At 46.1% G+C, this 26,018-nt stretch overlaps 1 protein-coding gene across 5 annotated transcripts; it reads left to right on the forward strand.

The window, feature by feature from the left end:
• Positions 1–1,905: 1,905 nt before the first annotated feature.
• rps6ka5 (ribosomal protein S6 kinase, polypeptide 5) lies at positions 1,906–26,018 on the forward strand. Of its 5 annotated transcripts, none has more exons than XM_080012166.1 (17): positions 1,906–2,084; positions 6,062–6,133; positions 6,289–6,507; positions 6,940–7,055; positions 7,973–8,074; positions 8,240–8,323; positions 8,463–8,566; positions 8,674–8,824; positions 9,286–9,447; positions 11,435–11,560; positions 13,899–14,032; positions 14,925–15,018; positions 16,269–16,439; positions 17,389–17,580; positions 19,165–19,324; positions 20,017–20,180; positions 20,555–26,018. In XM_080012166.1, the coding sequence occupies exons 1-17, from the start codon at positions 2,015–2,017 to the stop codon at positions 20,864–20,866; spliced, it is 2,433 nt and encodes an 810-aa protein (XP_079868292.1). In that variant the 5' UTR covers positions 1,906–2,014; the 3' UTR covers positions 20,867–26,018. The 5 variants fall into 5 exon arrangements, with proteins under 5 accessions (XP_079868292.1, XP_079868293.1, XP_079868296.1 ...); XM_080012167.1 differs by having other exon boundaries at positions 19,186–19,324; XM_080012170.1 differs by lacking the exon at positions 9,286–9,447.

Consider the following 26,018-nt stretch of genomic DNA (forward strand, 5'->3'; position numbering starts at 1 on the left):
AATTATTCCAAATGTCGAACTCAAAACGCAATTACAGAGAGCTGCCTCCATGCGGAGACAGAGTACGTAAAACGAAACAGGGTTAATATCGATTCCTATTTATATATATATTATAAATTAAATGGAAGTTACCGACGTTGAGTGCGACATGCAGTTAAGCATGACAGCTTATCACTGAATGATGATGTATTGTTAATTCAAGTGTGCGAGGTGTTCTTCTCCATTTTATTCATGTCTGCGGGCGAAGTTTCTATATATAGAAACACTCGAGGGGAGCGAAGGGAGGCGCAAGTGGCCTCAGAGACAATCGACATTACATTACGTTGCATTATGTAATTTAGCAGACGCCTTTGTCCAAAGCGACATCTCCGTATATACATTTTATCTGATAGTAATATAAATATTTTAATATAATAATAGTATAAGAATACAAAAAATAATATAACCTGCTAATAACGACGATCTGATAATAATATAATATTTAATGACATAAATCGGATGATAAATAACAATAAAATACTATATTATATGATATAACCTGATGAAAATAGGATATGAACACAATATGATCTACTACACTTCTGTTAATATAATAATAATAATAATAATAATAATAATAATTCACACAATACATACACACATTACGCAAACAGCGACACAGGGAGAGATGTCTTGTCATTATTATTATTATTGTTCATATTATTTACAATAACAATTAATAATAATCTCAATTATTATTATTCATAATAGTAATAATAATAATTATTATTATTATTTCTCTGTTATTATTCGTTGATTAGTGTCGAAGTATTCCAAGCAATTCTCATATAATTCAAAATGTTCTTATTATCATGAACTGTTCATCTATCTATCTATCTATCTATCTATCTATCTATCTATCTATCTATCTATCTATCTATCTATCTGTCTGTCTGTCTGTCTCTCTGTCTCTCTGTCTATCTATCTATCTATCTATCTATCTATCTATCTATCTATCTATCTATCTGTCTGTCTGTCTGTCTCTCTGTCTGTCTATCTGTCTATCTATCTATTAATTTATTGTACCGGGGAATGATTTCATGATTGCTTTAGTTTCCATCACCCGTGCACTGCCACCCTCAATAGGTGGGCGTCCAGGGAATTCTTGTAAAGGGGGCGGGCACGTCCCTGACTGACACCAAAGGGAACCAACCAGCGGCCACACCCTCACATAGCAACCCCAATCAGAGGCGTCGGGGTGCGGGGTTGCGAAGGTAGCGGAGAGGTTCAACTCCTTTTCGCCGATTCGGTTCTTGACGAGTCACTCGGTACAAAAAAAAATAAATACAAATAAATAAATGAGACGTTCGATTTCTTCTCTTGGTTCGTTTGGTGGGGTTGGCGTCATGCGCGATGGGCGGGGGTCAGAAGAGTCGGTGGGTCTCGGCGCTGAGTGGAACTCTCACGAGGATCCCTTAATTCCGTCCAAAATATGTATTTCTGCGGAGGAATGCAAATGACGAAACCCCAGGAAATATTTTAGCCCAATCATCTCAATAAATGTTCATTTTGGCAGAGGAGCGCGCTACACATGAGCCGCAAAAGTGATTTCCATCTGTCAAAATAATATATATTCTGGTAGAATGTCGAATTGAAATCAGTTAAATTCAATATGGATGATGTCTAACGGCTTTTTTTTTTTTTGAGGACTGAGTCCTCAGTCATTCCGTTCGCTGTCTCACCCCCACTCTTTTAGCAGAGGAACGCCCGACTCGTTTTAAAGAATCGTTCGCCACGACCGAATCGTTCCCGAGTCCGCCGTCAGCGGAGGCAAGCGCTCCCAACTCGGTGAGCCGCCCGCCGCCCGCCGGCCCCAGCACCGCCCTCCGCCCGCCTCGCTCGCTCCCTCCCCCGGTGCGACGACGCTCGGCGCCGCTCTGCCACCCGCCCCCTCCATGTTGTGAGCTACCGCCGCCTTGCTCGGCGAGCTCGGTGGCGAGGCGTCCGAACCCAACCGGGACACTAGGAGGCAGCGATGCCGTCCCCGATGGAGGGGTCTTCCAGGGAAGGGGAGCTGTTCACCGTGAAGCACGAGCTGAGGCACGGTGAGTGGCGGCGTCCGCACACGCCGTGGGACCGACCGACCGACCGGCAGTCCGTCCGTCCGTCCGTCCAGCCGATCGACCGTGTATGTGTGTGTGTATGTACGTACGTGTATGTACGTACGTACGTGTGTGTATATACATATATATATATATATGTATGTACACATATACATGTGTGTGTGTGCGCCCGTCCTTCTCACGACACGTGTGGCCGGATCAACATTAGCCGCGTGTGCTAGCTGTCATCTGCGGACGGGTCGTTCACACGCGCCGCCGTAGCGTTCCTGTCAGCGGGATGCTAGCGGTGCTAGCCGCGCCAGGCTAACGACGTTAACCTCGTTAACTAGTTAGTCGCAGCATGTGGGTCACACCCGGTGTCGGCGCTCCGCTGCCCGCGCAGGTCTGTTGTCAAACACCGGCATGCTCTCCATGAGTGGGGTGGAGGGGTGGCGGTGTTATAAGCAGCCCACGTCAAAAAGGAATAATAATAATAAATAAGAATAGAACAATAGATTGGCAATATGCAATTAAACCAAAGAAAATAACAACGTTAATATACAATAAACCTAAAAATGAACTAGACATTTGAAAGAAACTGGCGACATACAACAAACCCAGCCGTAAACAATGAACTTCTGTATCAACAATTCACCGTCAAAAACGGGAACTCGTGCAGCTTTACCGACACAACAGGGTTCTAACAACGTAATACAGTGTTGTGCGCGTTGTACAGCTGCTCTCAGAGGGTCGAGGGGCTTCTGTTTCTGTTGAGAAGTTTGGATGTTTGCTGAGATGAGTTCCCCACAAGCTGTCACCAGACAGGCTGCAGACAAGCGCTCACTGCGCTCCGGTCTGTCCCCTGCAGTGACGTGCAGTGGTGCAGGAAGAACTCGGAGCTTTTACCCACGTCGTAGCACAAATACCCTGACGCAACTCGAGCAAAAGTTAAAAGCACCACGTTGACATTTGTACTTTATAAAAATAAAGCACTTGCTTTTAAAAGTACTTGGAGTGTTGAAAGCGAAAGTACTCACCCAGTGTCATGATGTAACAGAGCCTATAATACAGCATGAAGTGCCGACTGTACCCTTTCTTTCGCTGAAGATCAGTGCTCATGCATATCCGTATTTCAAGTAAAAGGAAATATACAGGTGGTGTCATAGCAATTTCCAAAATAAATTAAGTAACGTGTCGGTGCCGGTATTTGAAGTGAGTAAAATTCAGAGTAAAAAGTATATATATTTTTTGATTCATAGATTTTGTAATTTAGTCAAAGTCGGAAGTCTGTATACAATATTCTTAGGTAAAAAAAAAAAGGTACTTTCATACAGTAACAACTGCATTTAACTTGTACTTTGTTACTTTCCACCACTATTGAAATGGAGTGGACAAACTAGTCCCTTAGTTTGCATGCCCAATTTACTGTTTCCCTTTCACAACCTTCAGTAAAACTTTACAACTGTTTGCCCCAATGCACTTGTGTTGACTCTCACTGTGGTTGTTCTAATATTAATAACCAAATGGCCTCCACTGTTTAGAGAGATCTACCACCAAAATGATTAAAACCTTTGCACCAACGCCAAGCTTTTCACTATATGTCTAATAATAACCCTAATGCTGCAATTATAATCATTGTTGGTATGATTATTATAATTGTATTTGCACAGAGTAGCACTGACTCCGGTTGGTTGACGCCCTGTCTCCCAGTCCTGCTGCTCTACTGGTTAATACCGTTCTTACTATTCAGGTACTGACAAGAACAGACTAACCCCCTTACTGCCCAGCTCCAAATATGCTGTTCTTCAAGTTGCCACTGCTGCGCTTTTGTTTTGTGTAGAGCTGCTCACAGCATTTGAAGTCTTACAGTGCAGTTACAATGCTCTACCTTGGACTGAATTTCAGAAAACTTGAGCATTTCAGTTTCAATTTCAGACGGTACACATATAATCGGTGACCTGTTTAAATATGAATGCTGTGGAGGATTTTCTCTCCGGGTCGGGCCTCCTCCGGAGCCTGCAGGTCCGTCGGCTGAGATCACGGATGAATGCAGAGAAATAAGTCAAAGCACTGCTCCTTGAAGCTTTAAGTCAATTTTAATGATGGCTGGGTACTTTAGCAGCTGGGCATCTTGTTCAAGTGCACCTGCAGGGTACACCGGAGAAGCGCCGAGAGCTGTGGCATTATCATAAATACATATAGGCAGAGCATAAAGGCGTGCTTACATAGTTGGGTGTCGTCGTGCTGATGACTCCCCTACAGCAATACTATACATGACGTATTTGTTCAGAAAAAATAATGAGCCAAGTGTATGGCCCAGCGCAGGTGCAAGATAGAAGACATTAACAAGACTGTTTCTTTGTATGAGAAGCAGAGAAGCGGCGTCTGGGACTAGATCAGCAGTAACTGGGAACGGCAAGGAGTGTTTCTGGGTGTCTCAAAACCTATGCACCTGCCAATGAAAAGTTTCTGTCCATACAAGGCATAATCACATTGTCTTATCTCGACACACAGATAGGAGAAGTGGGGAGTGTGGTGCGGCCTCATGCAGGCCAGAGAACTGCAGACACAGCGAGGACTCATTATATGGAAATATACGGAGGGAAACCGTGGTCAGTTGGTTGTACAAGTGAGAATTAAATAACAGGTCATATGATGGTATCTCCTTCAATGCTCACGTTGCGCTTTGTTTTTATGCTGTGGTTGTTTTGATGTACTAATGTCTGTATATGTTTATCATGTGTGCTGCTTTTCTTTGCCCGGGTTCTCTTGAAAAAAGAGATTCAGCCTCAATTTGGCTACCCCGGTGAAATAAATCTTAAATAGTCCAATAAATACGAGATAAACAAAGCCATTCTTGTTTCTAATGAACTTGGGATGATTCTACCCCACTCTGTCAGTTGTGGTCGATACCATGCCTCGCAATATCAGGTGGCACCAATCATTGTTGTTGGCCAATACTTTTCTGTTGCGTGTGAAATGGTGCAAGATATTGTTCCTTTGGCATTTTGAGGAAAGCCTTGAGTGAGGCTGGCCGGCATTACTCTGCTATTAGTTAAAGATCTCCTTCCACAGCCCAGCAAGTTGCATGATCTGCCAGGGTAGCTCTTGTCAGGCTATTAATAAGCATTTAGGTCAAATTTGGCCTTGACCTTGACAGCGGTGTTACGCAACCTGAACCTCTGATCTGAAATTGAGCGGAGAGTGAAATGTCGGGACAATAGGCACTCCTCAGGTTTAACAGTTTGTTTTGTTTCTTTCTTTCTTCTCACGTTAAAAAGGGAGGCCTTGGAAAAGATTAAATCAGCCGCTGTAATTTCCCAGCGGTCTGAAGCCTATTTTCAGAGTGTCAGACAGAAGGAATGTGTTCACTACAATGAGCACGCATGTGTACGACTACTATGCTCAGTTGGCTGCGCTGGAAGCCTGATACAGAGAGACACGCACGGAACTTACGTGATGAATTCAATGACACGCCGTCTTAAAGGAATGGCTAAAAACCTGTTAATGTCATTTATGGAAATAGCTGCAGTTCTGGAAGGAGATACAAATTGTTCAGTGTTTCCTTTTAATTCATCAGGCAGTGATGCAAGCTAATTTCTATCCATCCCCTTTAAAACCACAATAAAAAATGTTTTTGCTATTTTAATAACTGTTATTAGTACAACTAGCTATGCAAAGAAAGTACGTAAAAGCATCTTTCTAATGTCATTTTTCTACAATGGCAAAACTGATAAATAGACTCAGATAGATTATATAAAAACAAATACATTTCTATACATACAAGTCCACTGTTGGATGGTTGAGAACAGCTGATTAAATCTTTTCCTGTTAACAATCAAAGTTTAACATACATATATGAATGCATGACTTTGTTTATGTACACGGCCTTAGTAATTCTGAGGCTAGATGATGAAATGAATCTCTGCTCATTGAACTGATTTTATTTAGTCAAAATTGGTTCCATTCTGTGTTTTCAGCAAACCTGACGGGCCATGTGGAGAGGGTGGGCATCGAAAACTTTGAGCTTTTAAAAGTGCTCGGCACAGGAGGTTCGTAACGCTTCCTAACATTTATCTGGTTCTACATAGGGCAGCACCTATTCATGCGCACATTTTAATTCCGCTAATGTGTTCTGGTGTATTCCGTTTGTATTGTTCGAGGTGGCGCTCTGCCATATTTCTTACATTTCTTTTCCTCTCACCAGCGTATGGCAAGGTGTTCCTGGTGCGCAAGGTGAGTGGTCACGATGCAGGGAAGCTCTACGCCATGAAAGTTCTAAAGAAGGCCACTATTGTGCAAAAGGCAAAGACTGCTGAACACACACGGACAGAGCGGCAAGTCCTGGAGCACATCCGCCAGTCACCATTCCTCGTCACACTTCACTACGCCTTCCAGACAGATACCAAGCTTCACCTCATACTCGGTCAGGCCCCTTCGTGTGGAACAGCCTGTTATGTGCTGCTGATTTCTGCTTTCCGTTATCGTGTTAATCCTAGTCAAAAATGGTTAATGATTATATTTACCGTGGTGAAAGAAGTTGATTATCGCCAGTTGGATGAATGCACCTAAAGTGTGTGTGTGTGTGTGTGTGTGTGTGTGTGTGTGTGTGTGTGTGTGTGTGTGTGTGTGTGTGTGTGTGTGTGTGTGTGTGTGTGTGTGTGTGTGTGTGTGTGTGTGTGTGTGTGTGTGTGTGTGTGTGTGCGTGTGTGTGTGTGTGCGTGCGTGTGCGTGTTCCGTCCTTCCCTGCGGCAACATTTGGCGACCTATTTTATTTGCTTTTGTAGTTGAGATTCGCTACGCATGAGATATCAAACAAGGATTTGAAGAATTCCTCTTCATGCATCTTTCATTCTAGATTATGTAAATGGTGGGGAGCTCTTCACTCATCTGGTGCAGAGGGTCCGATTCAAGGAGCAGGAAGTGGCGCTGTACAGCGGGGAGATTGTCCTGGCACTGGAGCATCTGCACAAGGTAACTTTGGAACAGAAAAGTCAAGTGGAGTTTTTTTTTTTTTTTTAACACCCTACTTTTATCTAAATTATAAAAAAAAATATTATTAACAAAGATTCAGTAGGACTGGGCGGTTATATGGTTATAATATCGATATTGTGATATGAGGCTAGATTGGAATTTTGTATTGTGTAGGGATGTAGTATCCGCATAACTAATGATAGAAGAAGAAGAAGAAGAAGAAGAATGGTTGTTTCTCAAATATCTCTTGTGTGTAAATGTCTTATGAAGGGACCAGTTATCCCCAAATATCCTCCAGTTATCAATACCGATAGCCTGGCATCGCCAGACCAATTCGTAAATGCGTATTCGTATTCTCCATTCGTTGACGATTTCCAAGGGGTTTTACCAATGGGTGCAGACCAAAAGGTCTCTGGGCGCAATTGGATAGACCTACAACCAATCAGAGCATTGGATGGACTTACAACTACTCGGAGCAGCCAAACCTGTGACGTAGCACTGAGCGAGTGAGTTGGTAAATTCAACTTTTACCAAATCCTGTCTGAAGTACGGCAAACGCATCTTTGTTATCGACGAAAGCTTTTTAGAGAAAATATACCGTCCAGTTCGTTTAATACTGTCCCGATAGCGAATTCAACAGACTGTTCCACATTAGCGGCAGCCATCTTGGTTGTTTACGGAAATGCCTCAAACCCGCCCCATATTAAAAATAAACGTTTGTGATTGGCCCGATCCTGGCAAGGTCGGGTGGAAATGGGAGGGCGGGGGCATATTCTGCAGGGCAATGGAAATATGAGCTCGCAGATTTGCCTGGTTCCCCGGCTACGATATCAAGGTATTTGTCAAAAAAAATAATTGATGATTGATAATTGATTTTGTCAACTTCCAATACAACCCCCCCCCCCCCTTCATTGCAGCTTGGGATTGTTTATCGTGACCTAAAACTTGAGAACATTCTACTGGACTCAAGCGGTCATATAGTACTCACAGATTTTGGACTCAGCAAAGAGTTTGATCAGGTACGTTTGACCGAACATACCCGTCTGCGTTATGGGCACGTAAGTTGAGATGCATTGTTATATTCAGATTGCTAGAATGTGGCTGTTGGTTTTGAATTGTTTTTATTCATTCATTTAGAATATTTACTTAGTTATTTATAAATTTTTTTGAACCTGTTTACAAAGGTGGAGAGGGCGTTCTCCGTCTGCGGCACTATTGAATATATGGCTCCAGAAATCGTAGAAGGAGGAGAGTCTGGACACGACAAGGTGATCTGTCTGTCTATCTGCTCTTTATGCAGAAGCCTAAATAAATTATTTAATTGAAGTTCTGACTATTATTTTGGTGAGAATTGCATTTTGCTTTCGCAACCTGCGCGTCTTGACTGGGTGTGTCGTTGCGCTCCAGGCGGTGGACTGGTGGAGCCTCGGCGTGCTGATGTACGAGCTTCTGACCGGCGGGTCTCCCTTCACCGTGGACGGGGACGAGAACTCCCACACAGACATTGCCAAGTAACGATTCCTCCACCTCCATGTCCATCCGCAATTATTTTTTCCTGTTAGGCTCCGTCTTTATATGGCCACGCAGCCGCTCAGGGTCTCTCTCAATGACATCTCAGGAGGATCTTGAAGAAGGACCCTCCGTTCCCCAAAGACATCGGAGCGCTGGCCAAAGACCTGATCCAGCGGCTGCTCATCAAGGATCCAAAGGAGAGGTTGGGCTCCGGTCCGAGTGGGGCTGAAAACGTGAAGAAGCACCCCTTTTACCAGGTACAGTTCATTGGCTCCCGTTGGTGCTTCCAAACAGTTTGAAATATGATTCAAAAGATATTTTAGATGTTAGTATATATAAAGTAGTATGCAGTATATGTTCGTTTCTCAACCACTTGATGCAGTGCCCAGTAAAAAAAATTGAGAAATTCCGGATGTCAGTGACGACGCAAATCCATAGATCTGTTTGTGTGGTGTGCACAGTGTATTTGGGTGAGGAGGCGAAGGAGTGGTTTACAGTTCACGGTTAATATCCATAACAAGGAATTAGGAGTCGAATGCGAGTGATGGGCAAAATAATTGTCTGTAAATTCATCCAGTTCTGAGAGAGAAGCTTCAGCCGACTTGTGCACAATGGGAGCGATCTTGGTCCCAAAAGAACACGATTGCGATTGCGTGCAGGAAAAATAGCGATCTCTTCCTGGTCCCCCCCCCCCTTTTTTTTTTTTTTTTTTTTTAAGAAAATCAACTGGGAGGACTTGGCCGCGAAGAAGGTGCCCGCTCCGTTCAAACCGGTCATTCGAGATGAGCTGGACGTCAGCAACTTTGCGGAAGAGTTCACAGAGATGGACCCCACCTACTCCCCCGCGGCGCTGCCTCAGAACTGCGACCGCATCTTCCAGGTGGGTGGAGTGGATGCCGGGCCACCGGGTTATTTTGGTCGCGGCTCGTCGTCCTTTTGCACCCGAACGGCGGAATTTTATTTTCTGTCCGCGTGCGCTGCGCTGAGGTAATTGCGCCGAACCCGCTCGTGTTGTTGACACTTGTGCGTTTTTGCATCGTTCTCGAGGCGGTTTCTGTTCAGCCGCGTGGATGCTCTGTCGTGCGTCTGGCCTTTTGCTCGCGGTCGGTGTCGAATTTTCGCCGGGATAAAAATGCATTTAGATGTTGCGTGCTTTTGGTCTGTGACTATATTTGACGTACTCCACCGCCATTGGGGAAAAGCTCAAGTGAAGTTTCTGAACGCGGTTAAATGTTTGCTGTAAGTCAACACAAGTCTGTATGTGTGCATTGGTATTCAAATGGAGTGAAAGGGCTTTATTGAAGGCTTGTAATTACTGCCATATGCAGCTTTGATTGAGGTAACAGATGGGAATGACTATTTTTGATGTAGCTTTGAACTGTAATATGGCCCACGACTCTATGCCAGCTGATGGCTGTCTGATGTATTTCATGAAATTTCGACTCTGATTGCCTTCTGGATCCTCGAGCGCCGCAGATCAATAGATCCATTAAGGGGCTTCTCTCATGGAATAAAAGGTTACACTTGGAGAGATTCACCATGCCTGTCTCGGTTACGCCTTCAATCTTTGATTGCCAACTTCATCGTGGCTTTTTTTTTCTCTCTCTCTCTCTCTCTCTCTCTCTCTCTCTCTCTCTCTCTCTCTCTCTCTCTCTCTCTCTCTCTCTCTCTCTCTCTCTCTCTCTCTCTCTCTCTCTCTCAGCTGCCATTCACATCGTCTGGAATTTAGTGGTCTTTATAATTTGCCAGCCTAGCAATCTCTGAGATAACGGCAGCAATCCCAACTTTTAAACCGTATGCTCAACCCCCCGCGGTTCCTCACAAAACAAAACTAAAATTGCATTAACAGCGCTGAGATGTAATTTCACAGCAGAGCAATCAAATATTCAAGCCCGGTAATTTAGGGCATCTTATGCATTCAACCTCCATCCTTCCGTCCATCCATGGCTGTCGCTACGTGCCATGCAGCTGTGTGTGTGGCTGCCTGAATAGAGGGGGTGGGGTGGGGTGGGGGGGGGGGAGGGGATTAACGCCAGCTCAAAGCCCTGGGCTTCCCACAGCTGGAGTCGGGGAGGCTCTCCACGAATCACAGCCCTAACAATGGGCACAGATGGACAGCCAATGTCACCCAGCAGGCAGCAGAATATGTCTGACACGGCTCTGCCAAGGCTGTCTTTGTACGCTGATACAGAGACACAAAGACATGGACCCTCTACGACTGTTTTTTTAAGGACGTCACTGAATGCCTCAAGATATTTTAGACTTTGACTCCTCAAAGTACTACCAGTTGGCAGTTAATGCTGTGGATCATTTTAGACAATATGCATATATGTCATGAAATGTGCTTATGAATTGAAAGTGCCTTACAGTTAACAACGATCAATATGTGGTCAGAACTTAATTTTTAGCGTTTCGTTTCAGTTTTAACACGGAATTGATGTCCCGTTCCAATCATTTGCTCATGTTGCTTATTATTTTTATGTTTATGATGTTTGAGTGTCTATGTATTTTAAATTTATACGCCTACAAAATGGATGTGTCATGCTGCCTTTCTTGGCCGCTGTCCGATTGAAAAAGGGATTTCAAACTCACTGGCTCTCCTGGTTAAATGAGTTAAATAAAGAATAAATAAATGAATTAAAGTCAAATATGACTCAGACTAAAAATCTTTTCTTTTTATATAATATTTTGTGTCTTAATAATAATAATAATAATAACAATTTGTGTGTTATCATCCCTAATTTAGACTAGAATTGTGCATCCCAACACAACTGAAACACACATCCTGAAGCTTTCATGCCCAATGCTGCCCTTTGTATCCGACCATAATGTAAATTCATACCCTTCCTGTGTGTTTGTGTGCTCAGGGCTACTCTTTCATGGCCCCCTCGATCCTGTTCAAGAGGAATGTGGTGATGGACGACCCCGTCCAGCTGTGTGGGGTCTCTGAGAGGCCAGGCTCGGCTGCAGTGGCCCGCAGCGCCATGATGAAGGTAAGATGGATGGGCTTGGATCGCTCTGCACAAACATAGTTGCGCTAATGGCTGCCATCTCTGGGTTTTTTTTTTTTTTTTTTCTCTCATTCCAAAACAATCCCCCCCACCCCCTTTTTTTTTTTCTTTTTACTCGCTGTGGGTTTAGTCTGTTATGTGCCTAGCACGTTGTGTTCTGTATTTCTTTCTCTGTATTGAGTTCTGTTTCTCTTGTGTTTGTGCTTACATCAACATCCTGAGTAACCGCTGTGTTGACATGGGATTCGTTTAACCTTTTGTGCTTTAGTGAGTGTAGGTACCCTTGATCAACTTGGATCCTTCGAGAGGTTCCCAAGCAAAAAAATGAAGAGTTAAACTTCACCATGAGAGGATGTCAAATAATGACTGTTTCCATCCTGGCTTCACTGTTATCTCTCCAAATCGCAGCCCTCTTTCCCATAGTGTTGCGCTTTTATGGAATAGTTTCAGCGAGCCAGGCAACTTAATTGGCGACAGGCGCATTCCACCCGTTGGGATTATTCCTGTAAAGTGGAGCGCCCCATGTTTTATAGGCGGCTCTCACAGCTGTTAACAGCCAGTTACGAGGTGCTGGTCGGTGTTGTTTGTTGGGTTTCCTCCGTTGTTTTTCCCGTCCTCGTGAATTTGGCATGTAGAAAACGGTAGTAACACGCCGAAAGTCATCCCCATCGCTGCTCCTCCGACGTCCTCATTTTAAACAAGTATTATACAACTGTCTGATGTAACAGATAAAATACAATATGGAAATGACACACTGTCATCTAGCGCGGCGTTATTCTTGGGACCCATAAAAGAAAAGCCAAGCCACCACGACCCTAATAATAACGGGGCCTTATCTGTAAACCATGAGCAGATCGAATTTGTGCGTAAATGAATTGTTCTGAACACTTCCTCAGCCCTTTCTGTATTAATCACTGATATTGTAGCCTGGATAGTTAAACTGTTTCTAAGACACAGGAAATGTTTGATAAATCGCATTTTTTAATTTTTATTTTTTTATGCATTATTGAAGACGGTGTTTGCTCATGTTGCACACGTAGCCCCATTCCCACTTGCCTCGAAAGCCGTAAATCCACTGGCAATGTGCCGTATCGGCATCAGGTGGGAAAAGGAGCCGGTGTCGGATGTTCCGTAATAGCCGTTCCCACTCTGGACCGAGTATCAATCTCGGAAAATGTCGGAACGGCCGTGAATGGAAGTGTGTGGGAATGGAAGCAGTAACATTGCCGTAAAGTAGGGGTGGAGCCCAATCCGAACAAAGCGCAAATATTGGATTTTTATGAATATTTATTTCGTACAAATATAATTATTATTATTTTTTCCGGGAAGGGGGAAAAAAAAACCCCAACATTCTGAAAAATGGCGAATCTGATCCAAACCGTGGAGCTCGGCTGCAAAGACGAGAAACTGAAACGCGCCCAACCTCTACGGAGACAGGTCTTCATGTTTCTTAAATTTTATTATTTTTCTTTGGAAAAAAAATGTCACTCAGACCCTGGACTTGTCTTTTAGAGTTAGGGGTGCGGTGCGCTGACATTTGGGCACAAGCGCTTCGCTCGCCCACCGGCTGCACCACAGAGCCGGAGGGGGGGCGGAGAACGTTCCTCCTCTGGAGGCAGAGAGTGTAGGACAGGTTGAAGACACACTGATTTAATAACACTGGGTTAGGGTTATTGGGTCCGGGGGACGGGGGCTCTGTCAGCGGAGGGAATCCAGACCCTCCGGGAGGGGCGGGGCGAGGCGCTGGTCTAAAAACAAAACAGATTATTTTGCCTAGTCTCGTGTGATATTGGACACCTCTGGCACAGGCATCACATACTGTATCCCTAACCGTCATCTATGTGGGAACAGACTCTGTACTGAACTTTTCCGTAAAGGAGGCCAACGTGGGAATGACTACCTACTGCCTTTGCCAGATTTTTTTTTTCCTTTTTCCTTATTCAGCAATGTTATGGATTCCATGTGGGAAAGGGGCTCATGTTGATAAACGAGGCCCAATAATTGCACTCAGGTGGAGATTATAGAGATCATTATCTCATTTTTTATTTTCTCTGATCACAAATCAAATAAATGCTGTGTTTTCTCCAATATTAACAGTCTATTGCCTACCTTGTCCCATCACAGTCATTGCTATCGCTTTCATTGGTAGACAAAGTGGCTCGTGGCTTTAATGTTTGGGAAAAACACTGATCTAGCGTTCCTAATCGTAAGGGCATGGAAGGGAGTAGGGGCCATCAATGCTGTTTAAAACCCTCCTTCCACAACCCCCTGCACCAAAACAACACGTTGACAAGCTTTGGTCCATTGTTCCCCGCCACAGGATTCTCCGTTCTATATGAGCTATGAGATGGACCTGAAAGAAAACGCTCTGGGAGAGGGCAGCTTCTCCATCTGCAGACGGTGCACGCACAGGAAGACTGGGCAGAAATACGCTGTCAAGATTGTCAGCAAGAGGTACGACAGGGATTTAGCATTTTTATTTTTTATCTTGTTTTTGTTTCCTTAGCGGTTGAGCCGGATCGGCGCCGGTCACCCAGCCTCCCTCCCCGGCACAAACTTTCACTTTTATCGCACTGTTAGGACAAATTTGACCCTGCTAATACTTCACTTTCAAGGATGTTGTATTTCAGTTTATTTTTGTAGGCGCGTTGCTTGATTAATTGGTCGGTGTGTCGCTATGGTTGCGCTGCCTGCCTAAAAGGACGGGGTGCCGCACACTTTGTGAGCGCGAGATAAGTTATCTTCTGTTTTGAGGTCTCCTGACGTGAGCAGATGCCCCTATGATGATGATAGCCACGCCAGGCTCCGAGATAACTCTGAGGAGAACCAGCCTTGTCGGGTCAACACCCCCCTGAAAGCGAATCACACGTTGTTACTTGCTCACACTCTCTTTTTCCACGAATAGAGGAAGTAGAAAAAGTGTGTGTGTGGGTGTGGGTGTGTGTGGGTGCGGTGTGGGTGTCTGTAGGTCCTTAAAAAGTCTTGAATCGAGTTTTACAAACATTAGGTCCTCAAAGCCAATATGTAGTTCTAAATTTGAATTTATTAAGTTTAATTTCCAAATAAACAAATTGTCTAATTAGTCCATGGACACTATTTCTTCTGCCAAAATTAAGTCTTCTAAGTTCTTCCGTGTCAGAATCAACATTTCCAAAGCTGCTGCTGAACCTAATACCCGAGAGATGAGTTGTCCAACTAGGAGTCTTAAATCTCATAATGAAATTGCTCTTGTCTTGAAAAAGGCCTTTTAAAGAACTGCAGAGACAGCTTAGTTTGTGTGAGTGGGAGTGTATTCTGGGCTGTTGTGCTGTGCCAACGTTGTCGCCCCCCCCCCCCCACACTCCAGGATGGAGGCACAGAGCCAGAAGGAGATCGCGGCCCTGAAGCTATGCGACAGTCACCCTAACATCGTCAATTTGCACGAAATCTACCACGACCAGGTGAGGTGAAGAACACAATCCCGAACGATGTTTTGCCGGTGCACTCTGAGGACTCGGCGGGACGCGCAGCCCTTATTAAATCCCGAAACTGGAACAAAGCAGATTAATGGAAATGCCGCGAGCCCTCCGGGTGTTTCCTACACCTCTTTACATGGCGTCCCATAAACATTTCTCCGTGCTCCCAGTATTTTGCGCTATAGCTATTTTCAAACTGCAACCCAGATTTACCCCCCCCCCCCCGCCTCACATCCATCCCCAACGCCCGACCTGGAAAAAAAAAAAAAAAACAATGCAAACAAACATAAAAAAAACAAGCCTGCATACGAAGCACTGTTTTTTTGGAAAGGTAGTGTGCCGCAGTCATCGGTTAAGATGCGTCAGCCCGGCCCGTCGGTGCTGGAGCTTCATTAGACGCGGCCCTCCAAGCCCCGGGAGCTCCACTTAAGCACTGGTGAGCTCAGTGGGGTTATTAGCGCGCCGCAGAGTTGTGTGACCCAGATCAAAGCGGAGACGCCTCGCCCCGCCTCTGCCCTGTCGCCGCTCCTGAGCTCCAGAGCCAACGAGAACGCCCGCCCCTGCCCCCCCACCCCACCCCTCCGCACCGCCAGACACACGCCACTCTCCTCCCGCCTCTGGTGGGCCACTTTGACCTCGCGTGGTTTTGGTTTTCAGGTTGTGTCTGTGATATTTCTCACAGAATGTGGAAAATTTAAGTTAAGCGCCGTCACTGCCGAGCTCAACGCCTTGTCCACACCTTGTGGTTATGAATCCAATTATTTGTCAACTTCGATAATCTGTGGGAATGTCTACACATAGGGCCGGCCGGTATTGACAAAATCAAATATCCCAGCATTATCACTGCATTCGACTGCTTTAATAAGATATTTACATAGAATAAACATTTGAAAAACAATCACTAGAAATGTGGATATAATGACCAAGCAGGTAGAGGCGTTGATTAGAAGTCTACGAAGTTCAGAAAACTGCAGTATTTCACCATAATGCTCCTTTAAGACAACATTTGACTATAGCACAATATTATGACAATTTTATATATAACCCTAATCCCAGACATTATTTCGTACCATATCCCAATATCCATATTATATCGATTTATCGCCCCGGACCTATTTACATGCTGTATCTAGAAGGGAAGTGTTAATGGTTGAAATCGTTTTTTCGTGTGTGTGTGTGTGTGTGTGTGTGTGTGTGTGTGTGTGCGTGTGCGTGTGTGTGTGTGTGTGTTACAGCTCCACACGTACCTGGTGCTGGAGCTGCTTGGCGGAGGGGAGCTGCTGGAGAGGATTCGCAGGAAGCAGCACTTCAGCGAGACGGAGGCGAGCCGCATCATGCGCCGGCTGGTCTCCGCCGTCAGTCACATGCACGACGTCGGGGTCGTGCACAGGGACCTCAAACCGGAGGTACCGACCCCGGGGAACGCCGCCGCTGGCGTGTGAACCTCTGAACTGTGTTCGGACGCGGCTTGAATTTCAGCGCAACCGCTTGGCGAAGTCTTGCGTAAATCTGCTCTGGCACAACATGGCGCGTCTCGAAGCGAGTGACCTGGAATTTAAACAAAGACGCTCAAGACGTTTTAAATCAAGGTCCACTCTCGTTCGATTCAAATTTTCCCAAGCGGCTCCTTGGGTCCTCGTGTTGTTTGAACAGCGCTGATGGGGCTGGAAAGAAGATAGAATTTCTCCTCCCTGGAAAAGAAAACATCGCCGTAGTATACAGGCAAATCAGACGTGATAGATTCTGGATGGCGGCCAATCATCTTTGACTCATTATTGGGATAGACTCGCTCGCAGACACGCCTGGCTTTAGAGCTCGCTCGGTGGGAAACCAGGCAGGAGATGAAGGGCTCTGCCCTCACTCTCAAATGTCCAAAAAAACAAATGTCAGATTGCCAATCAGGCTGGGATTAGGGCTGGCAACACTTGTAGTACTTGCCGGGAAGATGTTTTGGAACGATATAACTTTAAAAAACGGTTTAAGTTCTATTTACCATCACGAGAAATCTGAGATGCAGAGACAGAATTCCGCATCGCCGTGATTGAGAAACTTTGTGTAACAGCTGAAGCATAAATGAGCTGCCACGCGTCAGGTTGAAACTTGTATTTACCCGACAACCCCCCCCCGCCCCCCTCCCCCGATTCTCTGAGAGAAGAATATAATGACCCGTAAGAATCGATCTCTCCGCGGCGCCTCGTACAAGCAGGCTCGCGTTCCCGTCTAGCGAGCTCTTGAGCGGCGGCGCCGCCGGAGTAGGAGGTGGAGGCTGGGGGTGCGGGCGGGGGTGGTGGGAGAACGAGGTGAGTGACTGCAGTCTCTGTGTCGTGTCGTCCCCCCCTCCCTACCCCCCCGCAGAACCTGCTCTTCACGGACGAGAGCGAGAGCTCCGAGATAAAGATCATCGACTTCGGCTTCGCCCGCCTCAAGCCCCCGGACAATCAGCTCCTGAAGACGCCGTGCTTCACGCTGCAGTACGCCGCCCCCGAGATCCTCAAGTACGACGGCTACGACGAGTCCTGCGACCTGTGGAGCCTGGGGGTCATTCTGGTGAGTGGGTGGGGGGGGGGGGGGGGTGATATGTGCCGGCGGAGGCCTGAACGTGTCAGGCAGACACGGTTTCCTCTCCGGTGACATAAAGGCCCCGGTCACGTTTTTTTTTTTTTTTACGCTTTAAATGAGAAATTCATTCAAATTCCGATGTAAACGCGGATTGCGCGTCGGGGGGAAAGATGTGGCCGTGTCGGGGCAGTTGATCCCTTGCCGCCCGGCGTCGGGGCGCTTGTTTGACGAGGTGGCGCAGGTCAGGCGGGCTTTTCTGGAAGAGGTTCAGCCGTCGGGACGCGCTCCGCTCCGCCGGAAAGCGGGTGCGCGGGGGCCTTTCTGGAGCGCTCGGGGCTCCTTCCGACTGGATGGCGTGTAAAGGAAGCGGCGGCGGTTGATGACGCGAGCACGAACCGACAGTCGATTTCTACTTAAGAGGATTTCCCCCCAGATTTTGTGAATCTAACCCCATAACCCACAACTTCCTGTAGAAAAGTGCCATCTGAGACCTTTTAATGCCCGGCACTCTTTAGGGATAACGTTCATGCATAATTAATGTGATAATGTGAGCGGTTATAATACTTCGCTCTATGAGTTGACCTTGCGCCGTTGGAAATGAAGATTAAGAACGAGCTGTTGAATTTGATGTATTTTAACAGCTTTCAGTTTTAGCCGTGCGCTTCTGCTTACTTCCGTAGGTCTTCTCTTTAATCTGTTTATCAGGGAAACAATCTCCCTTTGGTGTTCACTGCTGCACTTTTTGACTTCCTGCGGTGCGCTGACATATATTAATATTCATTACGGAGGCTGAGCTCACATGAGACTTTGCTTTTCCGGCAGGAGAAATGTCATCCTGATTCAACGACTGGGGGGGGGGGTAGCGTTAGAGTGGAGAGGAAGAATAAAAAAATAAAAAAAATAAAAAGATTTCTCCACTCGTCCAGTCATGCGAGCAGAGCCCCGGCTTCTTTCTGACTGTTTCTCGGCATCGTCGCCCCCTGGGGGGAGGGGAGAGTAGTGCGGCCCGAGGAGCTTTGATGAGATGACTCCTGACAAGCTGTGTGCACAGTGCCCTGAAAACACGAAAGGGAGGGAGAGGGAGGGAGAGGACGCCGAAACCGCGCCCATTCCGCTTAACTGTGTAACAATATGTAAACGTTTGCATTGGAGTCGCTCACCTGAAAGCGCCACGGCGGGACTCGCTGTGCAACATGGTGCAGCGCCTGGGGCTGCCGTCTGCAGCCGCGGCTTAACTGACTCTTTCTGCCTTATGTTCCTTCCATTACTGTTCATTTTTGTCAGTTGGTGGCTCTTGATGTGTTGATGAGATACATGACACTATCTCATGTAGTTATGTGGTATTCTGTGTATACCGTAGACTTTATATGCGTAAAGTACTAAAGTTTTCCTCTGCTGACACGCAGTGCTGATCCACTTCTTCTTCTGTGAGTGAACTTTAGGGCCATGAAGAGGTATCTCAGACCTGTTTAGGAGCCCAAAAATATTTGTCATTTGACCCTAGAAGCTGTAGGCCTCGGCATTTTAGTTTTGATGCCAGGACCGAGTTGAGTTTTCTCCTTGCGGTTGCAGTACACCATGCTGTCGGGCCAGGTGCCGTTCCAGTGCCAGGGGAAAAGCCTGACGCACACCAGTGCGGAGGAGATCATGAAGAAGATCAAGCAGGGAGACTTCTCCTTCGAGGGGGAGGCCTGGAGGAGTGTGTCGCAGCAGGCCAAGGACCTCATACAAGGTGAGTAGTGAGCTGGAAGGAGGCCCGTCGTCATAGGAAAGGGAGGGATATCACCTCAGAGTTATGGGACGAATACAAATGTAAACATGCTTTGCCGCCGCATCTTTTCTTGCCGTGAGTTTTACTCGTCAGCACAAACATTGATGATAGCTCACTTTTTATTTTTATTTTTTTAAATACAGTATGGTCAGGACACAGGACTGATTCGATCCTACCTGCGGTGTGGTCCTTTAACTACGTATTTTTGTGTGAATTATAAGTATATAAATATATTATATTATATTATAAATATTATTATAATATATTATATATTATATAATATTATAATATATTAATATATTATTATAATATTATAAATATTTAAGATGACAGCGTTCCAGCTTTGAGCTTGAGGTGAGGCACGGCTGAAGTCAATTCTGTTTTCACGAGACTTTTTCTCTAATGCAACAAGACGCGGCAAGGATAGAATCGAGAGACGGGGGGAGGGGGCGTGACGCAAGACAAAGGTTGTGGGGCGTCGCAAGTTCAGGCTGCCACGCGTCAGCACACAATGTCACACGCTATTGGCTTAACCCCCTGATCTGGAAACAACTTCCTTTTTTTTTTTTTTTTTGCACCTCACCTTTGGCTAACCTTTGTGGCGTGCTCGCTGTGTAGAGGGCGAGAGCTAATTATTTGTCTGCTCCCTAAAGAGCTCCTGACGGTGGACCCAAACAAGAGGATTAAGATGTGCGGTCTGCGTTACAACGCCTGGCTCCAGGACGACAGCCAGCTGTCCTCCAACCCCCTTATGACGCCGGACATCCTGGGCTCCTCCACCGCCTCCGTCCACACCTACGTCAAAGCCACCTTCCATGTAAGAGATGGTTGGCAGTGGTCAAGAGTCCTTTTTGGTTGCATTACGCCCCAAAAAACATCCAGGAGTCCGTGCACAGTGGCACTGGCTAGCCTTTAGGTCATGAGGGGTCGTGAGCTATGTGTACATAGCTTATATATACCGTATATCGCTACACATTTTTTCATTTAATAAGTAGACTTACAAGAACTTTCTACCCTTTTTTCAAGTCACATTAAAACAAAATAATTTAAGAAATTAAACATTTGAGTATGTATGTAGAATGTATTGTGTAATATTGAAAAATATTCATATGAGATGAAAACAATATGGCCGGTTGAAGAAAAGCGCACCTTGAATTTGATTCAAAGGGACCTGCTTTTCCCCCCGTCCAGGCGTTCAACAAGTGCAAACGGGAGGGTTTCCGCCTGCAGACAGTGGACAAGGCGCCGCTGGCCAAGCGGAGGAAGATGAAGAAGACCAGCACCAGCACGGAGACCCGCAGCAGCTCCAGCGAGAGCACCCACTCCTCGTCCTCCAGCTCCCAGTCCCAGGAGAAGACCCCCCCGGAGGGAGACGCCCGCTCCCGGCCCTCTGCCGGCACCCCGCTCAGCCCCGCCCTCGGCACACCGCCGGCTCGGGGAACGGACCCCGAGCCTGCTCACCCGCCGGCGCCCGCGGCCTTCCACTTCTCAGAGGGCCAGTGAGAGGCGGCGATGGCGGGAGGGGGAGGCCGAGTCTCTCTGTGGGATTGATCCAGCGGGAAGAGCAGCGGCCGTCTTTGCTTTCCTCCCTCCATGACAGCGGTGCATGGACCCCCGCACGCCTCCACGCATGCTGCAGGGACGGCGAGCGCCTCGGTCGGGTCATCTCTAGCAATAGTCCGTCTCCGTGTCCCTCCCCGCGCTCCGTCCGCTCCGCGTACTGTGTCCTCGCTCTCCGTCTCCACCGGACTAAAGGGAAAGTTGATAGACGCGTGCAGTTTTTACTTTTTTTTGTTTGTCAATGGGAGCAGGGGAAAAAAATTATTATGCGGAGCAACATGGGCCCGCTTGACAGCACTGAGACGTCTGCCAAATGGAGCCGGGTATTTATGTGTGAATTTACAGACTGAGATATTATTTATGATAAGCTATATTATTAACTTATTCACATTTCAGACCTGTCTGAAATTAGGTTTAAAAAAAAAAAAAAAAAAAAAAAATTGTAATTAAGATTTTTATGTGTGGGCGCAGATCGTACGTTGCAACCTTTTCCCTTTGGACTGAAAATAACCTTTGTGTGTGCTCAGAACGTAGTTGTACCAATCGTTACAGATGCCAGCTCTTCAATGAGGTTATTAATACCCAGTTCTTATGTTGGCATTGTCAGATGTCTAAACTTTACAAGTAGGGTAGGAAAATACAACAAGCCATTAACCGCCAGTGCTAGATTTTTGGCTGCACGTTTGGCAGACAACGGGCACCCTGTTGGCGATTAGAGGCAATTATATAATCAGGCTTTTAAAATAAAATCTAGTGAAATTTTACTAGGCTCCCTCTACTCTTACCACAATGGTTAATTTCCTGCTCTTTTAATGAGGATCGAGCAAACAAATATATTGTACCAAATGTGGATGTAGGGGATCATTCCTAATAACTGGCCTCTTTGTTGTTAAATGAATGCTTCTCCCGGGAGGATGCGTTCAGGGGAATAAAAGCTCTATCTGGCCCGATATTGTCCAGACGGGTTTGACTGCTATGGGAGCACGGCCGACACACCGTGTGGTTTGGCCGCCGAGCCTTGAAAAGGCTCTGCCAGGAGATGTGACTGCGGGGCGTGCGATTGGCCGGAATGTCCTATCGGAACATTCCGAGCTGCTAAAGAGGATTTATTTTTCCAGATACAATTGAGAAAATCAAAGCAAAGGGAGAGGTGCCAAAAAAAATAAAATACATCTTTATATTTTCCACTGGGCTGGGAAGTGTTGAGACCACTCTTGGTTGAGGATGGTGATGTGTTGGGGAATTTATTTTTTATTTTTGCCAAATACGTGTACATTTTCAAAATTCTCAGTAACAGTAAAAAAAAAAACAACAAAAAAAAACCAAAACCCTTTGTGACTAAATCTGCAAAAATGGGAAATGCGGTTGCACCAATAGTTACTAATGGAAAAACTAATGGAAAGCAGTTCCTGACAATATCACAAAGCCGAAAACGAAAAGCATAATTTGTCCCAGTCCTCTCGCTCTGTTTACCGTAACGCATGACTGGAGTGGGGATCTTTGCACTGTTTGTCAGCTCTCACCTCCAGGGAGGCAGACGTGACCCCAACGCATGCCCTCAACCCAAACGTCAACCTCTTCTGTCATCAGCGCACTGGGCTTTAAAATTAGATGTTTTTATTTTTCATGACGTTATTTATAACCGGGTGCAATCACTTGCGCGTTGGATATTCCGCTCTTGTTTCGGTCTACCGAAGCGTTTTTGTTTTAGGGGCGGTTCGCGTTAACCTGGAACCCGGGAGGCGTCGGCTGTGACGCCGCGGGCTTGTAACGGCCTTACTCTGTTTACCGTCGGTGTTTGCACATTGTGTCCCGTCTGTTTCCGTGGTGACGAGTCTGAATATTCTGTTTATTCGTCGATATTTTGCAATCAAAATTTTGAGCGTCTGTATAAACGGATTATGCTGATCCTGAGCGGGACTTGAGCCTTCACTCTGAATTCTGTGGGCATTCAAACGCACTCCTTTATCGACTTCCATTTTAATGCACTCGGAATTGAGAACCAAAGCATTAAAAAGCTCTTGTAGTAGCTGCTCTTAGCTGCATGAGATATTTCCTTACACGCAAATATGCAAATACTCGGCTTCTCTTGTCACCGTTTTGTTTCTGTCCGGCTTGTGGAAGATGTTTTCAGTGTTTTCGAGTTAAAATAATTTAGTAGCTGCGTCTCGCGTGCTTGTGAGCGCTCATAGTCCGGAACGATACCAAGATTTCACATTGTTCATGCTTACCAAAAACTATGCATTTCTTTACCGCGATGTATTGCTTTATCAGTTTGGCGAAGAAAACTAAAAGGGGGGAAAAAAAAGAAATAAAAAAAGCCGCGACAAAGACGCACGAGCGCCGTGCTTCAGACGGCGTCCGGCGGCCCGCGTGCGGCCTTTCAACGAGCTGGAAGCCTCACCGCTGAACAAGACAAAGCTCCCACCCGACCGGATTCACATGAGTTCCCCGTTGCTGCCTCATTAAGCCCCTCTCTCCTTTGTTTGGGTTTATTAATAGCTCCAGCAGAGGAAGGGGAAGTGGAGTGTCCTATATTGAACTCCCCTCTGGGAAGACCGGCTTGTATTAGCTGCTGCGCTGCAGCGCTTGTTTGTTCCAAGAAAAGACGACAGGACTCTACTCGCCGCCTCTGTGGGACGCAAGCCCACTGTTTCAGGGGGAGAGAGAAAGTGCTGCGCTACAGGAAAAGGTTGTGTTTCAGTGTCTGAGTCGCCCGAGGCGGTCGGCTACTTTAAGTCTGGTTTGGAGAGGGGGGGGCAGCTTTGCGTTGTTGTTTGTTTTTGATGGGCGGTTCTGTTGCTGCCATTGCAGCTCTCGTGTCCGTCCCTCGCCATTCAAATGCAAAGCGTACGACATCTTCTCTTTTTGATGTGTAGAACACTCGCTCGTGTCACTGTTCGGTTCAACTTGAGGCCGTGTTGTCGGAAGGCGTTTCTGGTTTTTACTGCGGTTTTCTTTCTGTGGGATCGTTACGGTGGTGACTGAATTAAACATCGTTGTCTCGACCACCAACCGCTTGCGTGTCGCAGACCCGGAGGCCCCGAGGGGGGAGTCCGCGGTTCTATTGCTGTACTGTACACAGATAGCTGGAAACCAAAAATAACAACCGCGGGTGCCGTGGATCACGTAACGGCAGGCTCTCCGAGAGTCGATGCCCTGACGCTCCGGCAGTTGCTTTCGCGTACGTGGACAGAGTTCCTCCCCGTGCCGGGCGGAAAGGCGGCCTCGACCCGGTCTTCGCCCCCCATTTCACGGTCACAGCTCGGCGGTGGAGTCGGAGCTGTCTCGGGTCCTGAAAACGTCCCAGGTCCCTCCAGTGGCGCTCTGCCTCACACGCCGGGGCGGATGGCGACGTTTCCCCCGCCCGTCGGAGGCTAAAGCGCGGGGGGGCGGCTACGGCGGGGCCGTCCCGGAGTCGGGAGGAGGGTCAAAGGTCGCGTCCGACGAGCGGGACGGGTTCTTGTGGAGACTCTGTGGTTGAAGGACATTCTCAGTTCGGCCTCGAAGGAGCGCGCCTCCTAGATATTGTTGCGGCTCTGAATCCGTTACCTGCCAGGCCCGGGTGTTGATTTGTCGGGGGGCCCTGAGGTGTTTACGGCTTTGAGCGCCGTCTTCGGGGACTCAACCTTTTATCAATGCCAAACTGAGTTTGCGTGTGTTCTGCTGCTCATTACCGGCGCGCCGTGCCGGTAATGCATGCGCCAACGTCAGACACCCAGCACTGGTCCTCTTCCACTCGATCGTTAACACTGCAGTTCATTTTGGAGTATTGTAGCATTGAATCCCTTGCAATCAAGCCGAACGGCACAATTTTTGCACTTTTTATCCGTTTTTATTTTATGTGCCGCTGATTGCTTTTATGAATTTGTGTAGTGTCAAATGTTGAGCTGTGTTTTTTTGTTTTTTTTGTTTTGTTTCTCTCCCCCCACCAACGTTTGTTTTACTTCAAATTGTATGCATTGCAAGAGTACCTATTCAATACTTGTACTGTTTGCAAGGACCCAACATGTGCATACCTTATTTTTAGGGGTACTGTGAACATCCTCATTCAGGTCTTCAACAAGGGTGTGATTAAAAAGGATCATTAGAATGAGACTCATATATTTGCTTAATGTGGATGCATGATTTTTTAGGGTTAAATAACCTCATATCGTTCATTGATTTAGTCATAGATGCTTCGCTCAGTTGCGTCTGAGATTGGTGTTTTCTCTGAATGGCTTTCCAGGGTTTGGGTTGTGTGCGTCATTTGTTGCCGGGGACAATACCTGTTTACCTGTACATTTATTGGGGCTAGATTAATAAACTGATGCTTCACATTCATCAGATCTAGAAGGGCGTTGTAATTCAAAGAGGAGTGTGTCCGCACACAAAAGGCGCCGTGCTAGAAGTAATTATTTCTGTGATACATTATTTGCCATTTAAACGTCATCTGATGCATTTATAATTTAAATGTGTGCCGTAGTTTACATAACAAGGGATTTCCAAAGGACATGAGAGAAATGTCTCCTCTAGAGGGCAGTGTTGGATCACATTTGGCCGGCAAACAGTAGTTAATGGGATAGTGCTCACTGTGCTCATATAGCTTTATTCAGCATTAGGAATTTATTCATAGATGTCAAATAATAAAATATTAAGATGTCTCATAGCTATATCAATATTAAAACCTAATTTCAAGTTACCTAGCAGGGCTGGAGATCTGCGTGTACAGCAACAGTTTCACACTGAAATTGACCTAACTGGTTAATACGTGTACATTTAAAACCACATGAAGATTAGTTCCTTCTGTTAGTCTAAAGGTCGACCTGTATATACTGTAAATGTCCAGATTTTTTGTATGACTGAAAAATTATGACTTGTACTGAAGGCTCCGCAGAGGGACTCCTTATATAGCTCATCAAAGTAAATGCAGTTACTTTTAAGGAAAATGACTCAAAAGTTCAACTCATATAATTTTATTGTTTTTTGTTTTTTGTTTTTTTGTTTGTTTTTCATATGTCAGAGTGATACGCCACAAATACCAGTGTGAGACTGTTTTTTTAGGCGGCGGGGAAATGTTCTAGGAAAGGGTTGAATCAACTCTTGTGTTATGGAC

This window comes from Zeus faber (assembly GCF_960531495.2).
Source record: "Zeus faber genome assembly, chromosome: 13".
Taxonomy (NCBI): domain Eukaryota; kingdom Metazoa; phylum Chordata; class Actinopteri; order Zeiformes; family Zeidae; genus Zeus; species Zeus faber.